The sequence below is a fragment of the Plectropomus leopardus genome, chromosome 15 (assembly GCF_008729295.1).
Source record: "Plectropomus leopardus isolate mb chromosome 15, YSFRI_Pleo_2.0, whole genome shotgun sequence".
NCBI lineage: Eukaryota > Metazoa > Chordata > Actinopteri > Perciformes > Serranidae > Plectropomus > Plectropomus leopardus.
The window spans coordinates 13258140-13283578 of NC_056477.1; the positions used below are offsets into that span (position 1 = coordinate 13258140).

At 40.1% G+C, this 25439-nt stretch overlaps 1 protein-coding gene across 1 annotated transcript in view; it reads left to right on the top strand.

The window, feature by feature from the left end:
* Positions 1-25439, top strand: part of lrmda (leucine rich melanocyte differentiation associated) — a 256282-nt gene that overhangs the window by 167791 nt on the left and 63052 nt on the right. Inside the window, exons 3-5 of the mRNA XM_042501874.1 lie at positions 10338-10464; positions 11858-11997; positions 17156-17282. Coding sequence (XP_042357808.1) covers positions 10338-10464; positions 11858-11997; positions 17156-17282 — 394 coding nt within the window. The remainder of the gene's footprint in view (positions 1-10337; positions 10465-11857; positions 11998-17155; positions 17283-25439) is intronic.

Sequence of the window (25439 nt, forward strand, 5' to 3'; positions counted from 1 at the left end):
TAATTATCACTTTTCTGTTTGCTCTCCATGGTGAGATTATGTAATTATCTTTTTGAAACATTGTGGAGCGACTTTTTTGTGTGTCATTTCTGAGACGCCTCTGTACCTGACACTCAGCAAGCCGCTTAATAATATGCTAGAAAGGCAGCTAATTATATCATAATAATGGCTTGATGAAAGCAATAAGGCAGGCCAGTGAATGAATGATAGCACTGTTAGACTGCTCAAGTTATATCTTTATCTCAAATTATTGTAATCACACTAAACAGGAAGTTCTTTAATTACTAATGTGTTTATTCATTATGCCAAAAGAATTTAGAGTCTTTGCATTTGTTATCATTATGCAAATCAAGGCTCATGCTAAATGATATGCTTCTCTACAATGATATTTTCAGCAAAATGAATCCCTTATCAAGTTAATTACTCCATGTTTACATGCCCCCCCCTAAGCTAGAGTATCCCAATTAAAGACTACACCTGTTCTGTTTGTGGGATTTGTATTTGTTACATGTGTCACTACATGTTCTCCTGCAGAGCACAGGTTTGTCAGGGGGGAAGAACCACTAGTTAGACCCCTCGCTGGGCTTCATCCGGCTCCTACAAACGTCCTAGGCTGACTGGTGTCTTCTAACTATAGGATTCTTTGCAGGAAAGAGGCAGGAACACAGATGACACACGCATCCGCAGGACCTGCGGAGGGTGTAGATGGGTGATCTGACGGAGGGCACGCCCAAGCACCAGCAGCGGCTGTATCACCAGCTGCAGCCGTAGACTGCTTTCGAAACTTTTTAATTAGCACTAATTACCTTTGCAGGAAAATGTTGAGGCTTGAAAGGATTTGTGTCAGCAAGTGGGAGATCAAAGATTGTAGTGCTGTGCATTTTAATCTGAACACTGAGGGGTAATAGGGAGCTGTTTGTGTGTTAGAGAGCGGGAAGGAGGGAGAGAGGAGGAAGAGAAGCATCCCAGGTGGTGCTTGAGCAGTCTACCTCTGGTAATGCTGTCTACCAATCACACCACAGGTCCCGTCGCATTATAAAATTCTCCACTAATATACAGAAATTAACTTTTTTTATTGTGTAATTGAATTATTGCTTTCCCTCACTTTTCTCCCTTTATCTGTGCACATGCATTCCTCAGTGTCAGCCTGTGCACACGCCTGTGATTCTGTGCGCGCCGCTTCATCAGACTGACAGGCATTTCATAGAGGTGGTTTTTAATGCATGCCTGGACATCACTGTGGCAGGGTCATCCATCAGACTTCAAGACAACATCGATCATTTGCCATGAAGAGAGCGCGGGGTAGTGATTATTTGCTATTAGGTGGATGCTGAGGCATACAAATGGCTGGCAGTTGACAGTTGAACTCACTCAAACGTAATGCGGGATGGCTCCCCCTCTCAGGGAAATGTTGACAAGCACTGAGCCTGAACACTGTAATGACAGAGCGTACAGGCAGACAGAGCACTGAGGGATTCTTCCTCACAGATCGCAGCATCTATTATTTAATGGTTCCTTTATTTTATTGCAAGAGAACATGAGTTCATTTCCAGTTACATTTTCTGTATATATGTATACGTGTGCATTCTTTTATTCATGAAAAACTCACTGTTTAATACGAAGTGTACTTATAGCAATGGGCCTCGGCTGATTGGCCCTGTCAGTGTAATTTTATAGTATAATATACACTTTAAGATGTGTGAGGCTGCATGCATGGAAGCGTGTGTGCACTTGTTTGTGCCGCATTGATGTCCTCACTGACTGAGATGCCATCAGGGAATTGATTTTCAGCTCCTGCTCACTGAGAGAGGAGGGTGTTTGTCATGTGGATAGACAAGTAATCTTTCAATACAAACATTCACAAGATGCATGGCCATACAGTGAGTACAGTCCAGGCACTGTGAGGAGGAAAGTGTTGCATAGGCTCTAGGGTTGTCACGATACTAGAATTTCTAACTCAATACCTACACCCAGAAAAATACTTGATACGCGATACCATTTTCGATACCAAAGGGGGGAAAATGACAAAAAATTAGCTGGAATAAGACCCCTCTTTTTTAATAATGATAAGAACAATACAAAACATAACTTAAATTACAACAGTATTATTAAGTTGTCTGAGGTAAAAAATATCAAAAATAAAAAACAGCAACAATGACATGCATGTACTTCACTGCAGCCCTGTTAATGTCCTGTTCTTCTGGTGACTCAGCACCATTTTTTGATCGAATGCAGTTGTTAGGATAGGCTGCGGATGTTTTTGTTTTGTTTGTTGTTTTTGTTAATTTAACACTGCCAATTATTGTTATAGACAGCAGGACTAAAAATGTGGGCTGCCTAGATCGCATATGTAGTCGTTTTATTATTAGCTGTTAGCCGTTAGCTTAATGATAGCCTAACAGACGGCTAATATGGCTGCTGGCTAATGGCTAATAATAAACGGCTTACGTTAACGTGTGCTGCCGACCAGGTTAGCTCGCATCAGCTGGCAACACAGGCAGGCTGACGGTGCAGACGACAGCTAATGTATTCAGCTGCTAGTTAGGAGAGGGCTGTGAGCCTGCCTGTCAGCAGCAGTGTTTTGTGTGTGTAGTTGTGTCGAGCTGTGTGTCAATAACAAGAAGGAGTAGGCACTCCTGTTATCAATAGTGTTGCCTATCGTTGGGTATCGTTATCCAATACCAATATTTAGTATTGATAAGTATCTGAATATCAGTTTTTTTGACACCTTAGTAGGCTTTGAAGGGGCTCGGCTTTACCAGCTATACTGCTCGCCTCTCTTATCAGCTAATGCGTTTTACAGCGTGACATAAACTCACTGTATTACGGACGTCGCGGTTCCGAACTTTTGACCTTTTAACATTAACATTAACCGGTTATTTAAGGAAATACTCCCAGGTCACAAATCAAATATGTTTCTTTGTCGTCAGTTTTCCCTCCTTGTAATCTTTTGACATCTAAGAAGCATTAAGTTCACTCATTAGCAATAAATCAGGGTGAGTTTCCAATGTGTGCCTGCAGCTGCACGAACAAGGCAGGGGGGAAGATTTTGTAACCGCCTGTCGTCTGGAATACCATGAGTCGAAATTTGCACATGTTGTTTTCACTGTGTAGTCTGGACACCATATCTCTTGGTAGTTTTTTCATGATTTCTCTTGAATAATTGGTCCAAAAGGTGCCAATGAAAACTTGTTTTGACTTGTAAGACCCTTGCCCAAAGACAAGGCATGCAATCAAGCTTGTGAGTGCATGTATAAAGGCAGCAAAGCGAATTTTACTATCTGGAATACAGTGAGTCTACGTTACAATTTAGTGTTGTACATGGGAAGCATCTGTCTTTCTGCTTGGCCAAACCTCACTTGGTGAAACTTTAGAAGAGACGTTCACCTTCCTGAAATGATTTCTCCATTTCTTTCTTCACTTGGAAAGAGGCAACCTCTTCTCAATCGGGTCATTGTTGCAGCTTAGACTTCATCCCGGGCCAAACCGGGGTCAAGCAAGGCTTATGAGGTTGGACCTGACAGGAATGTCTGTCAAGTCCTTATCCCTCGGCTAGGGTTGATCCAGGGTCATTAATCACACGGGGATTGGAGATGCAAGGGGAAGCATGAGGCCAGGTGATGCTGACCTCAGTACAGTGGCTTTGATTTTTGTCTGGCCCTGGCTTTGTGTGTGTGTGTGTGTGTGTGTGTGTGTGTGTGTGTGTGTGTGTGTGTGTGTGCGCGCGCGCGCGCGCGTGTGTGTGTGTGTGTGAATTGACAGGATCACTCCCTGTCTGATTCACAGTGCTCTCAGCCGCTCTACCAGCGCTAATGACATTGAGAGAGAATATTAACCTCACACACTCAGCAGGAAATATCCACAGGGGTAGTCTATAACTCAGACACTGCAGGATCCACAGTGGTATTATCATTCAAACACACCGAAGCTAGCTTTAAACGTTCGACAGACGCACCATGGTGTAGACATTTCCAACAATTTGATCTGCACTTCTCACATAATAACCTCGTACAGCACGAAGTAATGAGCGGTGATATTTAACTTCTTCGTCAACAAAGAACTTTGCTAATTATATTTCACAGATTTCTTCCTGCTTGAATTTGTTTATGCTCTCCAGAAAGATATTTTTGTTTTGCAAATGATGTAACCCTGTGTAAAGTTCAATCTGACATGCCACCTCCAATTGACAGCTTTGTAGCTAGTGATGCTTTTACACACAGACTATCAGGAGCGAGCATAGCGCAATATTCAAAACAGATTAAGAGTAAGCCCACATAAAGGAGAGATTCGCTGGCGGCGCCAAACGTACTCTAATGATTTGCATTGCCATTAATAGTAATTTGCAGCTGCCTAGGAGGAGACGTGTAATCCCCTTCCCATGTGTGAATTGACATGCATTCAGGGAAGGCTATGTGTGTCCTGGACGTGTGATCTTTAAATGACTGCCACCTGAGGCCTGGCAATACAGAAAGAGGAGTGCCACCCTTTCAGTGACTGTCTACATGTGAGGGAGATAGGGGAGGGTGAGACAGGGAGAGCTGTGGGGGAGATAGAGACAGATAATGACAGTCTAATTCACCGTCGCCATCAGAGATGCATGTACAGAGACGTGTATAGGCCGTAAACTGTGGCTGGAGGGGAGAGTGTTGGAACAGACCTGATCAGCGCTGTGTGGAGGTGGTAGGAGGGATGCTGAGGGGTTGCAGGGCATTAATTTGCTTTACAGATAATGTCATCTTATTTACTAAGAGCTAATCCTGATAGTGTTTTGATGCTTTATTTGGGTATTTTTGATGTTTATTTGTGTTTTTGTTGTGGGTTAGAGTGATGAAATACAGCTGTGTTGATCTAATGGAGAATGGTGTATTAATAGATTATATTTTATTTTCCATTTTACCATTATTAGAAAAAAAAATGTTAGCATACTGCTTTATTTACACTCAACACCACTTCATTACACTATGAAAACATCATTTCCATCAGCTCATTTATTATTTTATTCAACACTTTAAGATTTGCCTTTGATAAAAAATATCCTTTTCTCCACTGCATTTAAATATCACAATATTTTTGATCATATACCTCAATATTGATTTTTTGTAAGGATATTTACACAATGAGATTTCTGATTAATAATTATAAATACTGTACACAGCTTTAAGGATAAGTCAGTGGTTTGATTATTCAGTCAAAGGAAATTTTATTGCCAACTATTTTATAATTGATTAATCAGTTGAAAGAAAGTTAATCACCAAGTATTTGGACAATTGATTAACTGTTTGGGATATTTTCCAAGCAAAAATATCAAACATTTGCTGGTTCCAACTTTCTAAAAGTGATGATTTGCTTCTTTTTTTGTCATTCATTATATTTAATGAAGAGTTTTTGAAGATTGGAAAAAAGAAGCATTTTGAAGACATCCCTTTGGTTAAATAATGACTAAGTGGGTAAAAGCAAATAGTAGAACAGTTAGAATAGTCTATTAAACACACAAAAGAAAAGACAACATTTATGATATTATGATATTTCAAATCTCAGATGATGGCCCTAGTTTAAATAATGAAATATTTCATAAATATGCAGATTTGCCCACCCTGTGTTGATTTCATGGCTGCATTTGGGACTATATATGGAAGTTATGGGAGTATGGCTAAGTTATTGAATTACTGATTAACACTGAGAAATATTTTTCAGAGTGAAAACCATCACAATATTTCCAGACTACTTACTACTTCAGGCTTAAAGGCTCTCCAGCCTCCCTCCTCCCTCTCTGACCAGCCCTCCTCCATTCACCTTTCTTATTAAGTTTATTAAAGCCAGTCCACATACTGGGTTTCCCAGGTCCAGTTCCTTTTCCCATTCATTACAGTACCTTATCCTGGCAGGCAATCTGAAGTGTGCTCTGAATAGTCCATTATGCACATATGAAGACCATCATGGCCCCAGTATTGGTCAATTCATCAAACATTTATCTGTTGCCTTCTGAACAGGACGTCATTATGCCTGTCACTCTGCAGCTCTGGTCCTTCGTTTAGAATAACAGTGCATTGCTTTTCTGCACCACTGCGACCCTTGAGAGGACATCAGCCCTTTAACTGTGGACTGCAGCTGCGATGGTTCTCCAGCTTCTCCAGCATGTTTGTGTTTTTTTGATATACATTAAACTATGGGACTTTTTTTCATTATTGCAGTGCTCGCTGTTGGGATGTTGCCTCTGTGTTCTGTATCAGTGTTTCAGTAATGGGCAAGACTTTGAGGTTGTTTTACATTATAGCTCTGTAACATACGGCTTTGATAAAATCCACAGTTGATCTATCATCTTCGGAGTTCCTAAAAATTGCCAAGGATGATTCATTTAGGCAACAGTTTTAAAAGCAGCAGACTTAAGAAGGGTGACTATGTAAAACATGTAAAAGAGCCAAGACTGCCGTTCTCCATTTTTCATCTGCTGCCTGAGGATATATGACATGACAGTAGCGCACACCATTGGCAGGAGTGACTGACATTTCAGCCAATAATGGTCGAGAGTTTTCTTCCCTCTGTTGTCAGCAGTGGTTCATCAATCACTATGTCTGCATTAGTATTAGTGTATCGATCTGGCAGGGCTGCTCTCCGGGTCGGTGTCTCCTCTCCAGTGTCCTTGTCTGGTGTCTCACATCCTCCCCTGATTTCTGAGTTTCTGTTCCAGCTAAATGTTGCTACTCCGTGTGCTCAGTAGAAGGGATCTTAGCAGATAATGGAGATTTCAATACATACATGCGCTACTTATGTAAGCTCAAAAGCACACACACACTGATGCACACGAGGCCATATGATGTATGATGGTGAGCTTACACAGGCTAAGTGGTAGTCAAAGCGTCAAGACAGCGCGTGTGAGGTATTAGCTCTGACAATGAGGCTGATCATAATTATCTTAACAAGGAGAGGATTCATCGCCTCACCTCGTTAAAGCTACCGCTTGTCTCTGTCTCTCTTCTGCTAGTTAGAGGTTTAAGAAGAATCATTTGACACGCGTTACTATAGAAATCATAATTTTCAAAATTTGTATAATGAGGCAAGGTAGTATGACATAAGAATACATTATTTTTAATATGATATTTGTAAAATTTTCTGCATTGCATTTAGTACAGATAGTATACATAATTTTTCATAGCTTACAATTTACATAAACATTGATTACTGCCTAGAAATCACATGAGCAGATGTTTGAAACAAGTCAGAATTGTACTGGTAAAATTTACCTTTGCAGTGGACCCATCACTGAATATTTTCATTATAAAGATCATCACATTCTTTGAAGAAGGTGAATTGAATAAAATAATGCTAACATCAGAAAATCCTGTTTTTTATATACATTTCCTGTGTGTATATGCATGTGCATTTTTCCTCTTTGCCATTTACCAAACCTCTACAGCATAAGGACTCAAGTCAATTATGCTCATTAGTTTTGTTAAAAGCAAAAGCTGCTCTCTTTTTTTGAAGTGAAGTACTTTTACTGCAGTGCTTAAACTTTGTTAGTTTTCCAAGCCGCACATTAAAACAAGAAAGCTTATAAAAAGTAATGAAAGCGGCTATGGAAATCTGCAGAGGGAGCACAGAAAGCTGGAGAGTATTAGAAGTTCAATCCCTGCACTGTAGTTAATGCTGGATGGGACTCAGTGGCTCTCCCCTGGCTGTGAATTTAACTGATTAAATCAGCCAGTGCACGCAGCAGTGGTGACATGAAAACAACAATTAATAAGGCTCCCCCCTGTGCCATACGGCTCCCTTTAACCGAGCAGCTAATAACATAACCCACAGGACTGCAGCCCATCATACACACACACACACACACACACACACACACACAGGCGCACACAGACATGCACACTTACAGGTGGCAATGGTTAGTTAGCAGCCTCTTTTCACAGAAAATGCAATAATGTCTATGATGCAATATAGTTTGTGCCTAACCACACAAAGATTATACTCGCAGATAAATTGCACGTTGTAATGAATTCCCTTTCAGCACAAACCTTGTACCCACGCTGAGAAATATAAAGTCTACAAAGTGTTTTGTGAGCGCTATAGTTAGGGCCAACAGCTGTGTCCAAAAATAAAATCAAAACTAAAAAAGCTAGCCTAAATCATGAAAAGTATAGTTATGGTAAATAAATAGAGATGATACGATATTTTTTGCATGGCAATATTTTATAAATTAATTATAATTAAATATTTATCTCATTAGATAAAACAGATGTTGACAAAAGGGTAATAAAATGCCATATATTTAGCAATATATGTCATTGCATATTGCAACTCATTTAAAATTGCCATAATATTGTATGTGATTTAAGTATTGCATAGTATTGTACTAGATTGTATCATACTGTACTGTGGCGCAGCACCATGGTATGGTATGGTATGGTATGGTATGGTATCCTATCATATGCTATCATTGGATCTAAAGTGATGCCTAGCCCTATAGGGTAATGCCATACTTTCATGTTTTGGATAAGGATGAAGACAAAACAGACGGGAAATTGACCAAAGAGTGACAAAAAACCAACATTTATGATGAAATGTATCTTTTTTGCCACCTCCATAAATGTAAGTATACTACTCTAATGGGCCTTTTTGCTTTCACAAATTAGAAGCACCATGGGGGGAAAAAAGCAAACAGGATAGGATTTCATAAAACTGGCACATCTCTCTATTCATCCATCTTGCCAGTACATTAATCAGACCTGATAAGAGGTTGTCAGCTAGCGGCTTTGCCAGCACACTAGCTAGGTGCTGTCAGCTGTTGTTGTGGGTATCAAGTGTGTGTGTTTGCAAAATGTTGATGTCTTTCGAAATGAGGCCGCCTCACTCTCAAGTCTACAATGAATTGCTTATTTGTCATTTTCCACAAAAAAGATAGTTGCAACGTTTTTGTTTTGTAGTTCAAAGTTGCTGCCAGTGTGTCCACTCTGTGCATCTGTGTGTTTTTGGATCAGAGACCACATATAGATGGAGTTTAAGCTGATCAGAAAAAGAACAAAGCACTCACCCTTTTCATCCTTCCTGCCTTTTAAAAGCATGTTTCCATAATGAATGTGACTGTATATTATGCCCTGCCCCTACACTGCTAACTGCTCCTTGCTATCTGTTTGCAGATTGTCATGATAAAGGTGTTATATTTACATAGCTCCAAGTTGGTGTGTATTATGGCAGCCATTGACACTAAGCAGATCCAAGGAGGAGCAATAGTTCACGCTGCAGATTTTAAGACCTCACTGTACCTTGAGTTTGTCATGTTGCAATGTGACACTGTTCACTGGAATTTATGTTTGCATAACCTAATGTCAAGGTTATCCGTCTGCTTTAAAAACGAGAAACATACTGTACTATTCTTATAGTGTAGAACTGAGAAAATTAAGAGCTTGGAGTAAATAACAATGATATGGAAATATATCTAATAATTAAAAATGCCATGTTTAAGTAAATATACCTGTTGAAGTGTGAGGAATAATTCTTGAGGAGTATACAGTATGTGTCAGGTTCTGGCAGATTTAAATGTCAATGAAGTCACCCAGGACACTTTAACATGGCATGCTGACAGTGTGAAGGATTAGACAACACACACATTGCCTTTGTGCACCTCCCATGACTTGAACTTTGCAGGGCTCTAACATTACTCCTAACACCACCCTCCATCATTTTTATGCCTGTGTGAATGTGCTTGTGTGTGAGAGAGACAGAGAGGAAAAGAGTTGGGATGAACCTTCACCTCTCTTTGCAATTTGTCATTTTAAAAAAAGAAGCGGAAGGAAGAATTCCTCCCAAAAAGAAAAAACAAAATCGCCCTTTGATGTTAAAATCCCAACACTAACCCCTATCGTGTTAGAGTTGCAAAAAAAAAAGTTTCCCTTCCATTCCATCTGTGATTGCAAGTGTATTCTGCTTCCTCTGTGAAAATGATGGATGACAAGTTAAATTTGTGTCTGGGGAGTGAAGGTGAACTGTGACAGAGTGATTTGTCTTGGGAATGGAGGGTTAGGGTCAGGCGAAACTGGGCGCCTCAAGGCACAAGACATTGACAAATTCATCCTGCCCGCTGCATTTCTGAAGCCTTTTGTTTTGAATCCTGGCTACTCACAAGTGACCCCCATCCCTCATCCTGCCAGCCGCTGAAGGATGCCTCACCATGCCAGGGGAGCTCAGCACCACTAATTCTTGTCATTCACTTCCCTGACAGGCCCGGACCTATACTCTCCCGGCGTATGAAAGAGGGAGGCTGAAATATTTATTTCTGCACAATAACGGCTGACCAGATTTAGAGCCATAACAGTTTTCCTGTTGCCTTATCATTGCAGGTCACTGGCGGGCCTCAAAATGTTCACCGAGCTGGAAGAGCTGGTCGTTGACAACAATCTGCTCGGAAATGACCTCCGGTTGCCCAGGTTGCCCAACCTGCACACCTTAACACTCAATAAGAACCATATATCCTTTCAAACTTATCACTCAGCTCATTTCTCAGTTTGATTTGCAGCCAACTGTGCAGACATTTATTACAGGCATCAGAATCAACACAGTGTTTTGTCTGCATTCATATGTCAATACAAGCTGCCTTTGTCTCAGAGAACCAGTTTTTAATGTTGTGGTTTTGCAGGGGAGCACTGTGTGTTGCAAAAGAGAGCAGGGGAACTTGGCTGTCACAAAGCTCCACACAGGAAGAGTTTTTGAACCACAGGGACCTCTAGTGGAATCAGATTTTAGAGCCAACATAACAGATGTGTTTTTATTCTCAAAGGGAATAAATGAGTGTTGGATTAAAACTACATCCCAAAGATTGAGACACAGTAAAGTGTGATGTATTTGGTGTTTGTTAATGTCAGTGATTTTAAATCATAAAGAATCAAATCAGAACTTTTTTTCCCATTATTCATTTTGCTTCATTACACATCTTCACCTCGCTGAAATAAAAATAAATCAGTCATTTAATTTGTCACTCAACGCACTGGAACATGCTCACATTTTGGCTCATTGATTATAACAGCCCCTGTGTGTTCTATTTGCCAACCAAAGTAAACATGGTAAAAAGCAGAGCGCCGCACAGCCACCCTAAATTCAAGACATAGACACATTGCGAGGCTGTTTATGATCAGTCAAAAATGTGTGAACTTCCCCTCTAAGCTTCAGAACAGGTTTAGCAATGTGTCCTGTTTTCCTCTGGTTATGCAGATCCTACCGGGTAACGATGCTCACTCTCTCTCTCTCGCATACACACACACTTCCAGAGTCAACATTAAAACTGGGGCTCCTTGAAGTGTGCGTCTGGGGCTGTGTGCTGAGTTTGGTTGTGAAGTGGTCGGCACATGCTAATAGGCCAATTATGTACATCCTGTCGTGGCACAGTGCCATTTTAAAGCTCGAGCACTGCATTAGTGCAGTTGTATTTTGACACTTTGGGGCTCAATTTTCCAAGTGAATGTATTAGTGATGAATGTGCCTGCTTTAGGGGCTGTTTGTTTTTTCCACGTTTCGCAAAAGTTTTTCCACAGCGCGGCTCTGGGAAGCACGGACTGTTTGAACCACAGGGCATCCATCATTTTGTCACTGTTCTGCACCCGGCCACCTAGGAAATGAAAGAGATCGAGAGAAAAGGGGAGAGAGAGCAGCAGCCAAATTGTGTCACTACTATATGCCAAAGCCTGCACCTTAAATTGCCCCTCTGTCTGCCCGGTCTCACAAAGCCAGTGACTAGCCCCTTTGAGCACCTCGGCAAATTTGACAGTGACGTGTTTTAGTGCAGACAGGCCCGGGAGGGGCTTTGCGGGTAGTAAATGCTAATGTAATTAACAGCGCTAGGTCCTTGACATCCGCCCTTTGACACCTGACTGATATCGAGGCCCTGCTGGAACACTTGGCTGATGTGACCCCGTCACTGGAGTACCTAAGCCTGCTGGGAAATGAGGCCTGCCCCAACCAGCTGGTCAGCCCGGATAAGGATGAGGACGACTACCAGAGATACAGGTCAGTTACTACATGTGATGATGTCACAGAAAAATAAGAAAACGATATTTCATTGCATTTTTATTTCTTTCGCTCATGTTAATGCACAACAGCTAGAATTAGATTAAAAACTCCAATACACATTACATGGCTAAAAGGAAAGGGGAGACGAAAAGAATCGTATTTTACCTCCTTCTTTCTCAAAATATATATAAACCAAAGAATGGTCAGTTAGTTGCTTAACAAACAATACTTACAATAAATTTCAAAAGAAAAAAATAAGATTTATAAATACATAGAGAGGGATCAATAGCCATACCAATAAGTTACCTTTAACACAGGGACAGATTCTACCTGACAGTTTTATATAATCTAATTTTTTTTATCCTTTATAAATTCTCTTAAACTGAAAAATACTATGATAACACTTTATATCATTCTGTAGAGAATTCCAGAGTTTGATACCAACCACTGAAGTACACATCTGCTTTACTGCAGTTCCTTCAATGTTGGTAGTTATCTGAAATAAAAACAAATATGTTTTGTACGTTTTCTAGTGATATTCTGCTTTTTGTCCTATACATGAATAGTTTCTGTAAGTCAACTAAGTCTTAAAGTTTGAATAGTTCTGCTGTAATGAAAAGTCTGCTAGTATGTTCTTTAGGGTCCATGTCATGAATACTTTCTGCTTTTTTCTGTAATATGAACAATGGCTTCATGATACTCATGTATGTGTTGCCCCACACTTCTGCATTATAATATAAATATGGCAAAATAAGGGAACAGTACAGGATTCTCATGGTCTTGTAATCTAACACATACCTTGAACAGAAAACAAAACAACAATATTCTTAGACACCTTTGACTTAACATGTGCTATGTGACATTTTCACGATAGACAGTAAAAAAAAAAATCATCCTGTTTTTGATTGGTGAAAACCATAAACTTAATTTTGTACACATTTAAGAATACTTCTACTTCTTCTCGTTAAACCATCTTTTAAGTTTGACAGTTTCATTTGTACTGCTTTCTGCTACCATGTTTAATCATGATGTTTATCATCTCTTGAACTAATAAATATTGTGTCATCTGCAAACAACACAAACTGCAATATATTTGACTTTCCACATGTGCTATTAATTATTAATTATTACAAAATTAAAAGTGTAGGCCCCAAAACTGAGCCCTGTGGGACTCCAGCAAATTGTTTCTCTGTTATCTAAATAGCTGCTAAAACAATTTATAACAGGTTAAGCAGCTATTTTACTATTTTACTCTCTTTCTCGCTCTCGCTCTGTGCGTGTGTTTGTGTGTGTCTGTGTGTGTGCATGTCTGTGTACGTGTGTTTATATTTTCAGTCAGACAGTTTTGATACTAAGCTATTCAGAGTGATAGCTTTTTGTAAGTAATGGATTTGGAGATGTTCCCTTTTTTAACATCCAGCCCCCCCACCCCCTGCATTTCACAAGCAGACTGTGGATTCAACCACATCACTCTAAAAGCTTTGTCAACTGGCCCCTCTACACTCCAGTTTGCAAAATGGATTTCATGTGTGACTAGTCACCACCACAAATGAGTGTTTACTACCCTGCCTTACCAGAGCAGATGATGCATTAAACATCAAGCTAGGCCTCAAGCCATGCAATATGACCACCATTTGTCAGGGTCCTTTACATGAAATGCGATAAAAGGCGAAAAGCATACTCTCTTTTGTCTGTTTTAGCCCTAAGTGCTTGTTTCTGACTCTGCGTTGCCTATTAATCATTTACCACCCATGCCTTTCTTGAATAATCTTTCTTCTCTCTTTTTGTCTCCCCCCGTCTCTCTCACTTTCCCTCCCCTTCTCCCCCTTTTTCCCCTCTCCTCACATGCTTATCTTGCTGGTGAGGAAAGCTGTTCTGTTTTGACTGACAACGTCTAGGGTCCTGTAATGTAATATTCATAATGTGTCACATAGTAAAACATCAGTTTGAGCGTGATGCAGATTTCATGTCTGACAAGGTTAGGCTTTATGCAGGTCGTGACAGCACTGGCCTTGGGCAATAAATACCCAGCCCAATGCCTCGGGAGCTCTTGGTCTCTCAAGTGAAATACCCCAGTGCGTTGCATTGGTGCCCCAATTAGTCCAATGACAAAGAAACATAGTATTCATTCACATAGTATTGTGTAGTCTGTGAGGAGGTTAAATGTTGTCCTGTTCTTTGCTGATCATGCATGCACTCGGTGGCCGTTTGTAGTACTACAATAACACAAGTTCAGGGCTGTAATATTATATGTTCGCAATGGTTACTGATTATGCTGCACTGTTACAGGACGCTGTCTCCTCAGAAAAATGTCCAAGTGAGAAACCCGGAAATATTGTGACAATAGATGTAACATGACCGCTTTCTTTTCTGTCAGTTTTTATGATGTTTAAAGATTAACATTTTTTGGTGACATTTTAACCCCTTATCTCGAGGACAGTTATCAGTTTGTACGATCTCCTTTTGTGGTAGATCAAAGAGTTTGTGCCTGAGGTGCCTTAAACACCAGCTGTAGTTTGTGTTCACTCAACCTTTTTTCTAAGTGCAGCTGCACGATAACTATCCAGAATGTATGTGTATATAAATATATATATAAATATATAAATATATATATATATATATATATATATATACATTACAATTTAAAGTATAACAATTGTTGAAAACATGTTATTTTATGGGTCTGCTAGTTTCTTAAAATTGGGAAGTAATTCCAGTTAACTGTTACTATAACCACCAAAATAACCAACTTAAAGTCACTGAAGAGCAGGTCAGCAGAACCAAAATGTAAAATTAGTCCTGCTGTGTAGCACAATTCAACAAATATAAAGAATTGAATGGAATTCAATATACTTTACTTTGTAACTTTATAAAACAAAATAAATAAATAAAATGAAAACAGAAATATATAACAGACATATATAATATAGATAACAGATTTTTAATAAATTAACATTTCATCTGAAAAGGAGTAGGAAGAAGCAAATGCTTGTGTAGTCTAACTCCAGCTCTGTTCTAATTCGCAACAATGTTTGTGGCTAATAAATTGATATTTCCTTTTGTATAAATGTATTTCTGTGAATTTTTTCCTGTCATTATGACTTCTCTCACTGACATTAGTGTGGACATCGACAGTCACTTTTAAACTCTACCTAACTATAACACTTAATTACAGCACTTGGTTTTCCAAGATCTTCTGTATCTAAGGCTTTCTGCACCGTTATTGCAGCAGCTAGAATGACATAAATGGAATGTAGCGACACCTTCTACCATGAAAAATTACCAATAAAAGTTTTTAAACCAAAATCTTCACAAATGAAAATATTGTAGGAAGAATCAGGGACAACAACAATATCGGCAACCAAGATTACATGTATCCCTGGCATGGAGCTATATGTAGCACTGTACTTGCAGCTGAGGGAATTACTAACAGAGTATGGTGGCACTTTCTACTGTGAAAATCACTAATATAAGATTTAAAGCAAAATCTTCACAGCCAGACATATTCCAGCAGAAATATGATCTAAAAATGAGGAGAAATTAACATCAGCAGCTAAGATTAAACGAGTATTTAGAACATTAAGAAGCCTTAGGTTTTTGCTCACAGTGATTACTTTTACTAATGATTGAAAATCTATAGCCACATTTAAAATAAACAACAGACATTGTAATAATAATAATATTGATAATAATAAAATTCCTACTGTTTTCCTTATTTCCTATAATAATAGGAAATAAGGAAAACAGTAGTAGGTACCCTTTAATTAAAACTTAAATTAATTGTTACATACATTATGTGTATTGTCTTAAAAGAAAATCGTATTTTAAAAAACGAAAAACAATTTTTTAAGGAAAGTATAGCATCTAGTTCCTTTTTTAGAGTTCAGTCTACAAGAATCACCTTCAGCAAAAATCATATTGTTGGCATTACATATTTGGTATTGCTAAATAAAGTACATGAGTCTGTTTTTTTTCCCCCCCGTCATCCCTCCACCACCCCTGTGTGCTCTCTTATCCTCCCTCTTTGGTTGGGTTGAATCATTAATATCCCGACTGGCTGACAGAGCCTTGTCATCTGCTCTGACCCTGTGATGGTAGGTTACCTATGGAGAATAACCTCCCTGCATGTCTCCCAAGGGCATCTTCACATTTCATCATGGAAATGCCCTGAACAAAGTCCTTTTACAGGGACGGAGACACAGGATGGGATTGGGGCCTCTTGTAGCGGAGTGCTAGGACTCTCATCAGAAAAGAAGCTCTTATTAGGGGTCAGGAGGAGGTCATTTTACCCTATAATAATGTACCTATAAGAAGTCGTTCAGGGCCATGTGATACATGTAGTGTATGTAGTATTTTAATATAAATTTGTTGTTTTTTTTTTTGTGGATACCGACTTCCTGTTTTATGTTTCTTTCAGATTATATCAGATGTTTTCCCCCTTAAATTTGCACATAGATATTTTATGTTCCGTGTCAGTCTAAATGTGATCCCTGCATCCCCTCCTTATAATCCTCAGGTGTTGAAAACTTGACACGGGCTTTGCCATCTCCCCTCATCGCCATCGCCATCATCAATTTGTCACGGCTCTTTGCGCACAGGTCTTGTCTGTGCCCATATCCCCCCGTCCTTTCTCACCCTCCACTTAGGTGCTGCATGCATGTCCTTTTTGGCTACCAGCTCAGCCCTGACATACTGGTTCCTCTATCCCTGCCTGCCTGTGAAAGGATCTGTTGTCATCTATGTATTCCAACCATTATCTTTTGACGTTTCTCTCCCTCCCAATGAAAGACAGAGTGTGTCTGAAAGCTTAGAGAGATATCTGTGATGCTGCCAGAATGACAGCTCTGGCAGACGGGTTGTATCTCCTTTCGTGCTATTTATATGTCGTACTTATTCTTATCAGCTTTGAAGGTTATTACATACAAGAAAATATCACCATTAAATCTGCACCACCATTAAATCTCAGTAAACACGGCTTTCTTTTCAAGTTTTGTTGACGCGTGCATTTACATATTAGAATGTGTGTCAGTTTGATTAGTGTATCACGGTTTACACACTTCCTTAGATTCTCTGTTTGTCAAGAGGAGGCCTTCAAGGAGACCTTTAAAGGCAGCGGTGCGGCACAGTTTTAAGTTGAATTGTTGTTGTCTCACAGGTACTTTGTTCTGCACAAGATGCCCCAGCTGAAGTTTTTGGACAGCAGGAAAGTAACCAGAAAAGAAGTGATGGAGGCGCAAGCAAGAGGAGCATTCATGAAAGTAGTCAAACCAAAGTCGGAAGCTGTAAGTTAAGCTCTGTTTTTTTTTTGAAAACACTGTTTTAAATACTAGTCCCTCTGAAGTCTTGAGTGGATTTGTCACATTCATCCCTTTCTTCTCTTTTCTATTCTTTCCCCTTTATCCTCCCTTTCTTCCTGTGCATGCTTGACTGTCAGTCTCCCTTTACACAGGTCCTAGTACTGTGGCCCTTTGTAAAGAGTCTCTCTTTACTATCACTTAAAGTGTATGTGTGTGTGTGTGTTGTGTGTGTGTAAATGTGTGTGACCACGGCCTGACCTGATTCCGTATGCATGAGCCCAGATCAAAGACGACGGGCGGCTGTCCGGTCGCGGTTGTGTTGCCAAGTGTGACATGGCTGGCGATTGGAGTGACAGCTCACGTACACGCCGCTCACAATCGCTTAATTATCCTGAGTCCATGCACTTATTCCTCCCTCTCTTGTTTTGGGCCACACAGACTAATTAGAGTTCGGGAGGTTCATAGATATACCCACTTCACCCCCCGTGTCTTCCACCCCTTTGATAATGCAGTATAAATGAACGGCTTTCGCCTAGATTTGATTTCATGTAATTGTAAGATCATGAAATATTTACCATTTGGATCATCTAAGCTTTGTCGTTTCAAGGTCCCTGGGGCTCTGACAGTGAGCCTGGGAGGTAAAAATGGATCCAGAGTAGCAGGAGCAAAGGCATCCAGCGACAAATCAGAAGCATGTGAGTCGATGTTGGGTTTAAAAGTGCACAGGCAAAAGCAAAATATTTATTGTTACAGACAATCAGCTAAGATAGTGTACTCTTTTAGTGTCAGTTCATGCTATGCTTTGTTCTTGATTCTTCATGCAAGTGGCAAGCGGGGAAGCAAAACACTGAAATAATTTAACCTCAGTCTGGCATGTTTGGTAGATGGAGAAAAGTGGAATGAAAACACTGTTCATCCACTTTATATAAAAAGAAACTAAGGACCTCTACAATGCTTTTTGGCAGGGTAAAGTCACTTTATAAGATTTTATTTACATAGCTTGTCAGTGGAAAAGAAATGTTTGCCTTTGTCGCCACAGCCTCAGATGAAAGGAGAGATAATCACTGATTCTAGCTGACATGATGTGTGTGTTTTTCTGTCTTTGTGTCTTTGAACCTGCTGTATATGATTATTTATTCCCTATGCAAAGTAAAAGGTTACAGCTTTGATGAAAACGCATCTACCTCCCATTGCACACAGTATTTTGTGCGCCTCAACATACTTTTGCTGTCCTATCCACAGTTCCTTATTAGCAGACTGAGTCAACACAATGAAGAGATTTTTTTCTTTCCTATTTTGCCAGGACTTATCCTGTGTCTGGGCCCTGGGATGTCACAGCGGCATTTCCATAGCATTTGTTTTGAGCTAGATGAGACGTGATGCGTCAACTATCACGGACTTGATGAGCCGTGAGTACCTCCCGGCTCTAATTGTCCACATCATCAGAGTGATTGTAAGCTGACCAATAGTGCGGGCCACCAATTAATGCAACGTCTGCAACAGAACAGGAAAAAGCCAGGAGAGATGATGGCATAATTAGATATTTGTGTTTGCTTTTATGTCTGGTACAGCAGGGTGTTGCTCATAACAGAGGCTCATGGTACAGTGTCTGCCATTTGCTTCATTACAAAGGATGGTAATTAGCTGTCTCGCTGACGCTCGCACTACCATTTGAGTCTCAATTAGCGCAAGTATTGGAGGGAAAAAATACAGGACCACAGATGTGATTTAAAATGTTTATTTATAAAAGTGTTTCACTCTGTGTACAGTTATTTTTCCTTTTAAGGGATTGTTCAGATTTTTTGGGGTTATATGGGGTACTTATCCATAGTAAGTGTATAACAAACAGTAGATGTCAGCTGGCACATCACCAGTTTGGAGAAGCAGACTGGAATCCAACATGGAAGCTGAGCAATGCATTGCTGCGGGTGGGGGTCAGCAACAAAATGTGTTTTAGCCACCTAAAAAAAATCAATATCAGTTAAAGTGTAAAGTGTATTTTCACCTATTTACTGTTCTGACAGGGATGCTGTTTGGGGCTTTAGTTCCCTGTCTATGCTTTTGTCAAAGCCACCAGACTCAATTGACAAAAACAGTAATTTTAGCTCGCTGAACACAAGAGCTGCTTTTCTACCGCTGCTTCAGTTACTTAGTCAGTTTGTATTATTTTGTGATTTTGGGAACCTAACCCTTTAAAAAGCCAAAGTCACACAATAATACAAACTAACTGAGTAATTGGAGTAACAGTAGAACAGCAGCTCCCGTGTTCAGGGATGTTAAATCACAGCTTTGCTCAATGGAGTTTGGCTTTGAAGAGAGCGATAAAACAACTTTGTTTTCCTTAAAAATCACTGTCTGACAGTAAGGTGAATCAGTGGAAATACTCCTAATATAGCATACATTTAAATGAATATTGGCTTTTTTTTTGGTTTTTTTTTAAGGTAGGACTCTTTTAGGAGGCTTAAACACTTTTCATTGCTGACCCCCATCCACAACAGTACATTGCTTAGCATCTATGTCAGACTCTAACCTGCTTTTCCAAACTGGGGGCATGCCAACCACCATTTGCTGTCTGTAATACAATGACTTTGGATACAACCCGACTCCAAAAAATCTTAGCTATCCCTTTAAGACCTTATATGACAAATCTCCTTCCTGCTGTTTACAGTAGATAAATTGAAACCATAGAAACAGCAGCAGGGTTACGGTGATACATGCCCGCTTATGACAGCATTAATCTGAAGAAAGAGCCCCTGCTCTATCAGATCATTCCCACTGCATGATGTGCGTATTGGAATAGTTAATGGACTCACTCTGAAAGAGACAGTGCTGAACTTTTGAGACCCTCTGTTGAGTCATGTCGGAGCGGATTGTGACCACAGATTTAACTCCTTTTCAATCATGCCATTATGGCATGGCACTGAGCGTTGCCACATGGTTCTGATAAAGCATTTATGGTCTTTAGCACAGTCTGAACACCATAGCTTTTTCATAGATTTCCAGTGTTTTCCATGTCGACTTAATCACAACCAGACAGTCAATGACCAGTTGTTAACAGGAAAAGGCACACGTACAAAAATCTGCGATGAGATTTGTGAGTGCAGAATAAACAAAAGTTGTAGAAAACTGTATATTTTCATGTCACTGAGTCAAACCTTCACTCCAAAGACAAACAATGTGACAAAGAGGAATTGTGCCCAAATAGAATAGCTGCTCACACACTGAGGATAATTTTGTCACTCCTTTAATTGTTATTGTGTGCCTTCATGCACCAGTGGGCATGACACCATAAGTGGGTGACAATGAGCTGTCTCTGACTTGTCTGTATGTTTTGGTGTTTGCTTCAAACTCCGAAGGGGGTGATTTTCTCTTTTGGGTTTTTTGGTTATATTGCATTTCTGAGTGGAAAGGACAAGTAGTTGGACAGAAACAGGCAGAGGCAAAATGACAAAGACATGAGAGACAGGAAAAAAAAAATATAAATACCTGAAGTAAACAAAAAAAACGCAGTGGGGACGATTGAAGTGTTTTCCCAAAACCACAACACTAAGCAGAGTCAGAGTGGAAAAGCCTTGAGCTGTATTTTGGGAAATTGGGCGTGTTGGAATGCTATAATGTGATAATTCTCTTTGAGGATTTAGAGGTCATGGAATGAAATGGCGTTAAACCACGTAGAGCCATTTGGACTGTGTTGGGCTGCTTTCGGAAAATACATGTGGTGCTTTTTGGCCCGGTTCCTCCACCTCCCTCCACTCTTCCACGGAGCCCACATTATGCTGTCGAACCCTTGGGTTAAACTGGCCATGTCTATCAAAACACTATGACAGCAAATTCTGTTTTCAGATCCCAAGCACTGCTAAAAAAAAAAGTGCGTAGCAAATTTAACTAGTAGAATAACATTTACTCCCTGCCACATGTTTAAGAGTGTTTCACAGTGAATGAAGTAAGTCCATGGTCCCCCTCACTAAGCACAGCTTGGTAGCTACGTCAGCGGGTATAAATGTTCCTCGGATGTCACTTAGATTTTGCCTGGACGAAGTATTTGACTTGATTTTCTTGCATGAACACAAGTTTTTTTTTTCTCCCCCCACATCCTTCTGCGTATAATGTAAAGCAGACTGCATTGCAGGGTGGCTTGAGCCAGCTCCCGGGTCCCATGAGTCTCAGCACACAGGGTAACGGTTCTTCAAGGGAATTGACAGTGACAGAGCCAGGAAAGTCCTCAAGTGGATCTTTTCAGTTCTGTTTTTTCTTCCCCAGACACTAACCTGTTTTACTCCGCAGCAGACAGCAGTTCATTTTAAGTTTGCACTGAAGGGAACGGCCCAAATCTAAGATAGACTGCATGGTTTCAGACCCATGATTGTGCATTATGTGATGCATGATTGTGGCTTTTTTTTATTTGCAAAGCAACCCTGGAAAAAAAGGAGGCATTTTTTTGCTATAGGTTGGTTGTTTTGCTTCTTTTTCAAGTCTCAAATGTGCCCTGTAAAGTATGTTGCCACGTTCATCTCTGCTCGAGAGTTATGAGTTCCCCGAAGCTCTCAAACATAACAAACAGCATGCAATATAGTGCTTTGTGAATGTGCCTTCAGTGGGTTTGCTGAATCATTTTACTGAACAAATGTGTCCTCAGAGAAAACTCAAAGAATATGGTTCTCAACAGGGGAAGGCTATATAACCCAACAGATTGCTGTGGAAGCAAGTTTATTGCCACTCTTCGCTCTCTGCTAGATTCTGTATTTGCAGCAGCTATTATACATACAGAAGCCTGATTTGTCACCTTTCTTTCAAGACACATTCCTGTATCAATATGTATACAGTAGGTCGGATAAGGACAGCACTGCGGATTGAGGAGGCGTTGTGGGCAAACTGTAACCTCACCGAGTGTCTGTCTGTTTTGTGTTCAGACAAATAAGCTCACTGATATTGCTTTCAGATTCTCCCATCTTACATAATGTGTTATTATCTGTTAATCGCATCACTTCAGACACTGCTGTTCTCCATCTTTTAATGACAACATATCCTAAATGTTAAAACAGCTGATTATAATTGTTTGGACGTGTTTAGCTTGTATGATAGAAGAAAAAACAGCATGTTTGTGTCACTTATTCCAAGGAGGAACATGTTCATTCTCTCAGGGATTTATGTGTGAGTATCTGTGAGTGGTTTAAGCCTGCATGTGTGTTTCTCTGCAACTGGTTCAAAGTCTGTCCAGCATTTGGGGCAGTCAACAGGCTTAGTTCTGAGCACTCTGGCAGCTTGAACCAAGAGGTCGCGCCGGGGTTATAAGCCGGGAAAACAACAGCAATTAGAGGGAGTGACTCAAACTGTCCACATAAATCATCCAGGCCCTGCATATCATAAACACACTGTAAAACTTTAAAGCACAATTAATTGTAAGTAATAGCCCCAAGATTGATTTATTGCCTCTTTCAAAGCCTGGAGACACGGGGTGCATGACCTGAGTGTCACGTCACTCTCACGAGCAAAAAAATGATAGATGTATTACTCATTTTTGGCTCAACTCAGAGCATAAAAACAAACATGTGTTTTTGTAAGGGCTTTTATGAGACGCTGAAGTGGCCGCGTTGCATTAACTGATTTTCCTCTCTTTCTGCTGGCATGCAGTACAGAGGAGGAATGCCTCTGTGGTGAAGCATTTGTTGTCTCGACGTCTCTTGTGTTTAGCGGTGGAGTTTGAGGCCTGTCAGAAAACAGGCCAAGGCTGGCCAGCAATAATGAGATGTCTCCCTCTCCCATTTTGATATAAAGTTTTCATAAACTCTGACAAATCATGCGATCGTTCACGTAACTTTTCTCTTTTTTTGTGTATAATGCAAGTCTTTGTTAAGTTTTTATTAGCCTAATAACATTAAGTGCCTGGGATTGGCAAGCTACAAAGCTTTTGCTTTTTACACATACTGTTCCAACTAGATCCTTTATAAGCCTTTGGGAAGGGCCAAGTTTTTATTTGCAATTTTCAAAGTTCCTTTTAGACACAGAAAATGACAGGGAAATAACACACTTCCACCTTCCTGTATCATTGAACACATCTATTTTTTTTTTTTTTTTTAGACATATGTAAAGCAAATTCTGCACACGCAGCCCTAGATCTCACAGTCATTATTTTCCTCTGTAAAACTTGAGCCTTCTTTCAATGCATGCCAAGGGGTTGCAAAACTCCCTGTACATGCACTGTGGCAACAATATCATAGCCGCTGAGGTTTCTCTTCAATTACACTTCTTATCAAATGATGCTTTTAGCTATTACATAGTGCAGCGTCCCAGTGCGTTGGCCTATCAGTCCAATCAGAGCTAATCCTCCCTGTTGGTCTCTTTGGTGACAGGAGGATGCTGCTAGCCTAATGAGAGACAGCTGGCTTAGTGTTTTCTGCGCTCCAGAAAAAAATAACTTTCTTTCTTACCCCCCTACCCTACCGGGTGTTTCCACGGAAATCTGCCAAACTTTAAATCTCTCAGAGAGATCAGTTATTTCTTCGCCTGTCTCTTTTAGTTGATGTTGACAGTGCGCATTAATCACTATTTCAGCACTTGCATTTATGGTTTGCTTTGAAGTTGATTGTCATGTGCAGCCTCTCGAGGCAACTTCGCTTTAATTCACATTCAGATTTCTATCAGATAATTCAAGTAAAGTTGGTGTTGTTTATGACATGCAGATGTTGATATGCTATTAAGGAAGTTAATGAATGTTAGAGCTTAAAATCTGTGCTAGATGAGGTGGATGCAGTCTATGCAAAAGTGTCACTTTCTAGTAAAAGTTTCACTTAAATAATGTGAAACTAAAGGTTTTTCTCTTTAACCCTTTAAAAGTTGATTTCTTTTAAATACATGGGGAGAAGGCAACAAGCAACTTAAGAAGACATGGTCCAAAAGTTAGCAAGAAATGAGTGAAGAGGTTGCAAGAATAAATAAATAGATATCAACACCATATAAACAAGAAAATTACTTTTTTAAAATATTCTCTATATTTTTATATATATATATATATATATATATATATATATACTTCTCTCTCGTGGACATTTTCCCTTTTTTAAAATCATTTTCTAATCATCCTCCCCACTTTTTTAAAAATGCATTTTTAGGTAATTTTTTCTTGTCACCTTTTACTAATTTCTTGCAATTTGTGGGATATTTCTTGCCAAGTTGGTCTTTGCCTTTCTTCTTCATGTTTTTGGAAATAATCAAACCAATAGACTCCATATTTCCATTACACAAGTTGCGTCTGTCCCTCAGTACAGTCTTAATGGCGAGTCTTCTTTCTGCAGCGACTTTCATGAGCATGTGACGGCGCTGGAGCTGAAAGTCCCTCCACTGAAGTTTGTGCTTACACAGACCTTCTTTGTGGTTTTTAGAGCTTGTCAGACATGTCAAGCGCAGGCTAGAAAAAGTATATTGTTTCCAGCCACTTGGATTCCTTTCCCCCTGACATCTGCCACTCTGCCGAGATGATAAATTCTTGCCTCATTAAGCGTGGGTGTGGGATTACAGGCTGACAACACATTAATCACTGGGCTGGGTGGCAGCAGCCCCGCACCAGCTACAGGCATTGTTAACCAAACTTTTCTAATGTGTCACTCTCCTCCCTGACAGCCCATAATCAATCATCCTGATTGGCAGGGCTGATAGATTACACTATTTATACTTTGTGTAATGAAAGCTAGCGTTTCCACCTACTGTCATTGTGGGGACGATGATAGGCCACACCGTCCGGCTGAATGGGAACACATACAAAAAGAGGCAGAGAGGGAAAAAAGAAAGGGTAGGCAGACCTTGGAGCTGCATTGTGAACTTTAAAACAGACACTGTTGAGCTCCATGCTGGTGTGGGGGGAGTCTGCATTGTTCCTCCTGCACAGTATAGCTTAAAGGCAGTCTTCACACCATTACTGAGCTATTGTCATCTTTGTCGCTATCAGTGGCAGGCCGTGCTCTCGCAGGTAAAACTATGCTTTGTCTGCGGTGGGATTCAGTTTCCCCGTGACCCCGTTGGTGAGGTGAGGTTTTGTTGTCAAAGCCTCTTTTTCTGACAGAAAGTGAATGATTTACACATGTATAACAACAAAATGACAGGACACCTTATATTGTGTGTGTGTACATGTCAACGTACAGAGGTCGA